General features: G+C 40.5%; 1 protein-coding gene across 1 annotated transcript in view; it reads left to right on the top strand.

Moving 5' to 3' along the window:
* POU2F1 (POU class 2 homeobox 1) overlaps positions 1-7,844 on the top strand; it is a 143,664-nt gene that overhangs the window by 73,844 nt on the left and 61,976 nt on the right. The window contains exons 4-6 of the mRNA XM_042457143.1: positions 993-1,046; positions 5,351-5,470; positions 6,894-7,073. Coding sequence (XP_042313077.1) covers positions 993-1,046; positions 5,351-5,470; positions 6,894-7,073 — 354 coding nt within the window. The remainder of the gene's footprint in view (positions 1-992; positions 1,047-5,350; positions 5,471-6,893; positions 7,074-7,844) is intronic.

The following is a 7,844-nucleotide window of genomic DNA, read 5'->3' as shown; positions in this document are numbered from 1 at the left end:
ATGATGATGATGATGATGATGATGATGATGATGATGATGATGATGATGATAGTTTCATATTTAAACAAAGTTAGGATATAACTTGGAGGTCTTCTACAGAATAAAATTGCTGATACCTCAGCATCAAACTATGATTTGTCATGATGTCCAGACTATCACTCACCAGTGAACAAACCATGGTTTCTGAGTAACCATCAAGCTAGCATCCAATATTAGAATCTAGTTTTCAATGCCCATTTTACTGGGACAAGCAACCTGGTGCCCTCCAGATGTTTTGGACTACAATGCGCATATGTCCCAATCAGCATGGCCAATACTTAGGGTTTATGGGTGTTATCCAAAACATCTGAATGAAATCAGGTTGGTTAAACTAGCAAGTTGTAGTTTGGGATGTTACTTTGCTCACTACTTGAAACAACACATTAGGAGTTCTCAGGGAATAAAGAAAAGAAGAAAATCTCACAAATAATGGCAGATCTGCAATGTGAAAATTAGAAGCAGGCTGTTTGGTGTATGCGAGATTGCTGTTAGGAGAGGGGCTGGAAATGTCATCCTGCTGTGCCCAAACACAGAGGAGACCTCAATTGCTCAATGTGGCTGCTGTCTGTTAGGGTTGGTTTGGGGAGTTAGGTTGGGAGACAAGACATCCTCACATTTATAGCTGCATCCATAATGTAAGATTTTGGCAATTGTACTTCAGAATTTATAAATATAGTTGTTGTGGTGTGCTTTCCACAACATCAAGTCATTTCCAATTTATGCAAACCCTAAGTCAAACCTGTTATAGGTTATTCTTGACAAGATTTGTTCAAAGGGGGATTGCCTTCTTCTGAGGTGAGAGTGTGTGACTTGTCACCAGTGGTTTCCATGGTTGAGTGGGGATTCGAACCCTGCTCTCCAGGTCACAATCCAATGCTCAAACCACAACCTGTTACTTGTTGATGTTTTCTTACTCTTCAGTCTTTTTTTAAAAGACATAATCATTTTTATAGGTTCAACTCCCTGGATCAAGTTTACAAGCTGCAGCCCAGTCCCTAAATATTCAAGTAAGTGTTATTATGTACTTCATATTTGTATGTAATCAAATATTTGATATAATATTAATGTGATTCAGGGGCCATTATGAAATATTAATACTATTGATATAAGCGAATACTACTTATGTTTTATTACAGAACCAAGTACTGTTGGGTGACAATTTCAGTGCTACCAATATAAAATTATCTGTATTGCTGTAATTTGTTCATTCTATTTTTAACTAGCAAATTGTAGAAATACAAATAATTCCTGCAGATTTTCTTAGTTTTGGTCCAAATGACACTGCAGAAATAATCCAGTTTGAGACCACTTTAATTGCTCTGGCTCAGTGTTAGGGAATCCTGGGAATTGTAGTTTATTGTGGCACCAGAGCTCTCTGACAGAAGGCTAGATGTCTCACAAAACTACAGTTCTTCGTAGTCTCTGCAAAGCACACAAACGGGTTATTCTGCACCTGCACAGCATTTCTGATCCTACTGGAATCACTAGGGAAGACTTTTTGGTGGTAGCTCCACCCACCCTCTATATAGGCAGGATGTCATCCTGCCCTTTCTCAGTTCCTTTTGTCTGCTCCGTGAGCAGCTTAGGAACCTCGCTTAGAATCGCTCCTTCCTTAGCTTTCACTTTAGTTTCACTGCGTTTGTTCTGTCTTCGTTTGACTCTGACTACTATTTTGGATTGTGATTTGGACTTTGTTTTGGACTCTGACTAACGGTAACACTCAGCATGTTGACAATTCTCCCTCTTCATCCTCTGGCTTTGGTCTAACGATGTCTGCACACTCTTTTAAAAAGTGCACTGAATGTGGGATGAATATCACGGCACTCGATGGACACTCCTTGTACCTCCTTTGCCTGGGCGAGGGCCATGCTCCTGCTGCCTGCCCTCATTGTATGGCTTTCATGCCACAGGCCAGTAAAAATAAAATCTCTCCAACAACCAATTCCGGCCTCTGCCGCTCTGTCCCGACCTCCTGACCCTTCACAACGTTCGGGTTGGTCACCCCGACCTGGACTCTCTCCACCTAGTGGTGTGGAGGATTTGACCTTGACTGACCTCCCAGTACTGGTCCGAGAAATCATCCTGGCTTCTCAAAAGCCTTCCACTCAACCCTCCTACACCCTTAAGTGGGCTAAATTTTTGGCATTCCTGTCCTCAAGGAAACTCACCTCTTCAGAGGTCAATGTTTCTGTTGTCTTGGACTTCCTCCATCACCTCTCAACATCTGGCCTCTCCATTTCCTCTTTGAAATGCTACCATGCGGCCATTTGTGCCTGCTACCAATTCTCCGGCCGCCCATCTTTCTTCACCGACCCACTCATGAAGAAATTTTTCAGAGACTTAAGACCACTGGCAGTGATCCTGATCCCGGCTTGGGACTGCCAACTCGTCTTAGCATCACTCGCTACCTCACCTTTTGAACCTCTGGCTTCCTGTGACCTCAGGCTCCTCATGTGAAAGACAGCCTTTTTGGTAGCCATCACCTCAACACATCGGGCCAGTGAACTCTATGCCCTCCATATGAACACATCGTACTTGAAATTTTTGAAGGACAAGGTTGTCCTCTGTCCGGACATTTCCTTTCTACCGAAGGTTGTGTCCACCTTTCTTCTCAGACAAGACATCATTCTCCCAACGCTAGCCCCAAACCTGACCACCAACACCGAGCGCCAGCTCCATTTTCTTGATGTCAGGTGGGCGCTTGACAGGACTTCGTTCTCTTGTCGTTCCCCCAGACTTTTAGTCTGTTATTCCAATCCCAAAATTGGGCTTCCAGTCACACCTCAACATTTCTCCAAATGGGTGACTTCCACAATCCTCCTCTCCTGTGAGATTTTTGGGAAGACGCCACCTGCTCGAATTTGAGCCCATTCCACCAGGGTGGTAGCTTCATCTTCAGCCTTCCTCTCCTGAATTCCCTTGGAGGACATTTGCTAGGCTGTGGTTTGGTCACAACCTCTCACCTTTATCAAGCACTTCAGACTTGATACCAGACACCGACGTGAAGCAGCCTTTGGCAGAGCTGTTCTCCTTTTCGGCATGCACTAAGGTTAGTTGGCACTTGTCAAATAACTGGCAATCACACTGTTTTTCTGGTTTAATACTTTATTTATTACCAGGACACTCCCTCCTCTAAGGTTGCCAGTCTAACCCATTTGTGTGCTTCTCAGAGACCACAAAGAAGAAGGACAGGTTGCTTACCTGTAACTGTAGTTCTTTGAGTGGTCATCTGCGAATCCACACAAATCCCGCCCATCCTCCCCTCTCTCGTGTCCTTCTCTCTTCCATGTCAGCTCTTACGGTGGACCTTTTGGAACTGAGAAAGGGCGGGAAGACATCCTGCCTATATAGAGGGTGGGTGGAGCTACTGCCAAAAAGTCTTCCCTAGTGATTCCAGTTGGATCCGGAAATGCGGCACAGGTGCAGAATAAGCCATTTGTATGGGTTCGCAGATGACCACTTGAAGAACTACAGTTACAGGTAAGCAACCTGTCCTTCCCAGAATTCCCTAGCACTGAGGCAGGCTAGTTAAAGCAGTCTCAAACTGGATTATTTCTGCAGTGTGTTTTGGACCTTTAATGCAAAAACATTGAGACACTCTGTCAAATAACAAAGGTCTCCTGCTACAGGATGTTTTTGCTCTTCGGGATTTTCTTGCCGGGGGAACTTGTTTGCTTTAAAAAATGAGATTTGTTTGAAAACAAATATTTTTGCATAGAAAATAAGGTATTCTCCATAAAAACTTTATAAATTCTTTAATGGTCTCTAAAGTAATGTTTATATTTATACTTTTATTGATGTTTTTGTATAGTTTTTAATCTTTATTTTTTTAAATATCTTGTAAGCCACCTTAAGTGCCATTATTGGAGGAAAATGGGATATAAAAATAATAATTAAAATGTTTGGGTTTGCACAAAAAGGTTTTGCACAATTTTTGTTTCTTAAAAAAGAAAGAAATCCCTAAAACATGAAGTCTCATTCAGCAAGGTGAATTTTTGGAAATGAGAGAATGAAATACATTTAACATTTAAATCTCTAATTAATAATCACATTTAAAATCTAAAAATGCTGTTCACTGTTCCTAAAGACACAGCTGACTGCTTAACAGTCTGAGCTTTGTGAGCTACCTGATGCCTATAGCACTACAGTCCACTGGTCGCTTTTGTGATTAAAACAGTCAAACAGCGCATCAGAAGGGAATGGAATATGGTATTATTGTGAAGTGCCTCCATTCTGTATGACTGCTGAAGTACTAGGATAGAGCATTCTTGAAAGCCCCCAGAACATGCACCTAGTTACATATGATAATTTTGAAAGAAGGGAGCGATAGTGACCTTCCTCTTTAAAAGAGAGAGGCTGAAAATTGCCTTGGTTGCCATGGTAAACTTTCAGTCCCTGAGAGAGATGTTGGCAAACAGGCTGTATCTCCAGTGCAGAATGTTTACAGTCCTGTGCTGTAATTATCTCTCAATGACTGGCAGAATTAATCAGACCCTCTATGTTAATTAGCCTGCTCTGCAGTCCCCAAAACAGGTGGTGGAAAATATGCAAATCTATGCAGAATTTTAATGTTCTGCATAAGCAGTTTTAATTAGCATAAACCCCCTCTTCTTGGTTTTTCCCCCCCTTTTCTTTTCATGTGCTTTCTCGCTTGCATTTCCTCTCATGGCTACACTAATTTCTCCTTTTATAAAATAATTTTAAATAAATGAAATGTGCTTGCTTATATAAATACCAAATTTCTGCTACTTAGAGACAGGATGGGTAAAGCAATTGTTTATCTCCCACTTCACTGTTACACTATTCAGTTTGCACATTTTTTTCAGGCTAGTCCCTTATTTACATTGACTAGAACTATACAAGAAATGATGTACTCTGGTCCAAAGTGTCAGTGCTACTAGTAGCAAGAAGCTTTCTGATTGCTAACAATGTTGGACATTGGATAGCTCCACATGCTTTCTCCAGGTGTGATATAGCCTCTCTGCAACATTTTGCATAGTCTAGACTGGGGCAGTGCATTGGGCAGGGAAAATAATTTAAGAGAGCTATCTCCTCCCTCATTGGTAATGGTTTGAGAGAGAGAGAGAAAAGCAAATCAAACCCCCTTCCAGAATCTCAAGTTATGTATAGTAACAATTGGTTATAAGAAGCTGGGTGTGGTAGGGTAGAGTAGAGCTTAGTGATTTAAGTTAATCAACAAGCTTGTTATGTATAGAGCAAGATATTTAAAATACGATATGAAAATGGCTATGTGCACATTATAGCTTTATCAATATATATCTCTACAAAGGTGTGTACATTTCTTTCCTAGTCTAAATCTAATGAAGAATCTGGGGAAAGTCAGCAACCAAGCCAGCCTTCCCAGCAGCCTTCAGTTCAGGCGGCCATACCCCAGACCCAGCTCATGCTAGCCGGAGGACAGATCACTGGGGTAAGATGAACCCGAGTGAATTATAATGAGCTACCATCTCATGAGAATAAAGCCTTAGTCATGTCGATCTATAGATCAATTGTTTTAAGTATTTTTACCAGACCACAATTTTGATACCATCAGATTGATTTGCTAGAATTCTCTTTTCCAAACACAAAAATATTTTTAAATCCACTTTTTTAAAGTTCATATAACATGCCAAGCTCTCTGTGTAAGCTGTAAACGTTTCTTTCAGTTGCAAAACTGTATGCTAGAACAATTTGAGATTATAAAGTGATGGTCAATTCTACAATTCTGAATGTTTGAGTCTTGAAGGAGAAATTAGAGTCTTTGCTTCCCATATGTCTGTGCTTTGAAAGTAGGATTCACCTGTATTGAATCTGGTTCTGTTTATAGGAACATGTCTTGTACTTAAATCAGAATAATGGTCCGTCTAGTGTTGTCTATGTTGACTAGCAATGGCTGTCTTATGAACAGCAGATATTTTATGTCAAAATTATATATATGACTGTTGTGTTGAGTTTAATTTTACTGAAATCTGTATGTCATTCTTCATACTCGGAACAATAGTGTGCGTGTGTTTTATGTATAGTGTGTATATACATGCATGAGGGACATGTGCAGCATAAATTCTTAAAATCTGTCTAGACATGTTCTATATCATTTTGCCAAACTGCTCTTCTGCATTGAGGTCTTTGAAGCTAGGGGCTCTCTTAAAATGAAAACTGGGCAAAACATTCATTTGTTGGAGGGACTCTGACACCACCTGTTTCATAGAGATAATGTGTGTTTGGAAACTGGCAAAGATGTCAACCTACCAGCTCAATCCTATCAAAACAAAAAGGCAGATAAAGGAGGGGGACTTGGAGGAGAACAAATGGTGCACATGTTCCTCAGCTATATCTTAAGGCATAATGGAGATGATGGAACGTGGCAGGGATTCATGCTAATGTGAAGCAGCTGGAGTATTATCAGTTTGTTTGGTAACCATAGCCAGTATTGCTATTTCTCATTCATCTGGCTAATCACTTGTGCTTCTGGTGGGTGTAAATTTCCTTTCAAAGCCTGTCAGTGATGGCTTGTTCTTTTTGCTTGCTATTTCCTGTCAGTGCTGTTTTCTTTCCATTGCTTGCTTGCTTTCTAGCTAATTACCTTTTTTGCATTAATCTTGAAGCAGAACCATAAAGATGCTTCTGTAATCCCAGTAATCACAATGGTTGTGCAGTAGTGTAATGGTTGTGCCAGCACCATTTCCATTATGTGAAATTAGCTATGTAGGCTGATTTCTATCTTACCTGGAGCAAACAGCTGCTCCTTGCAGAGAGTGGCTTCTTCCATGGACGAGTTTCAGGAGTAAAGAATTGTGTTTGCCAAATTGGTTATTGTTTGTGTTATTAACTACTGCCCTAAATCTTATTTCTAGCTCACGTTAACACCAGCCCAGCAACAATTATTGCTACAACAGGCACAGGCACAGTTGCTGGCAGCTGCAGTGCAGCATTCAGCCAGTCAGCAGCACAATGCTGCAGGCGCCACCATCTCAGCTTCTGCTGCAACGCCCATGACACAGATCCCTCTATCTCAGCCCATACAAATTGCACAGGTGAGCTTTTAACCAGTTAAGGGGTTTGTGGTGGCCAAACATGTTTTCTTTGTGTCTGTCTACAGAACAACTTAATAAAGGTCTACACTAGGTTACTGTATTTAAGTATCATGCCTCATCATATATTTCATCTGTGAATATCTAAAGATTGCACATACCTATTGTGGAAAGCTGTAAGGTTCCTTTTTCAAAATAGCTACAACAGTCAGTCAAAATATTCATGTATGGATGGACTTGGAGATTTTGCTCTTCCTTCTCCACTTGAATATTCCATTTACTTACTTCCTAATAAGTGCAAATTATATTTTATTGTGACACCTGTCCCTTCAAACAGATCTGGAAAGGATGGTTTAAAGTCAGTTTCTGAACCTGGCAAGCTATGTTACATGAAATCCAACAAGGGTATAAGGAGATTAAAATGTGCAAGTGGAAAGGGAGAATGCAAGCAAGTTGTCTGTTCACAATGCCAGGCCAAGATTTGGTGATTAAGTTTGGACTGGATTTACTCTTCCAGTACATAATGCTCATAAGGAACCATACTTTTCTGCTTGTTAGTCAACTTGGTACCAATATGATACTGATCTCATAGGATTGTTGATAAAAAGAGCAGGCAGATATTTATGGTACCCTGAAAAGGGGTTAAGTTCTAATTTAAAAAATACGTATAATCTGTAAATTTGTAAAGCCCTGCATCCTTTTTCATGGCATATTGGACATTATGCATGTGATGGACTTGCTTTTTAAAGAGAACCTTGCTGTACTTATTTTAAT

This window comes from Sceloporus undulatus, chromosome 3 (assembly GCF_019175285.1).
Source record: "Sceloporus undulatus isolate JIND9_A2432 ecotype Alabama chromosome 3, SceUnd_v1.1, whole genome shotgun sequence".
NCBI classification, from domain to species: Eukaryota; Metazoa; Chordata; class Lepidosauria; order Squamata; family Phrynosomatidae; genus Sceloporus; species Sceloporus undulatus.
This window is presented reverse-complemented; position numbering and strand designations above follow the sequence as displayed.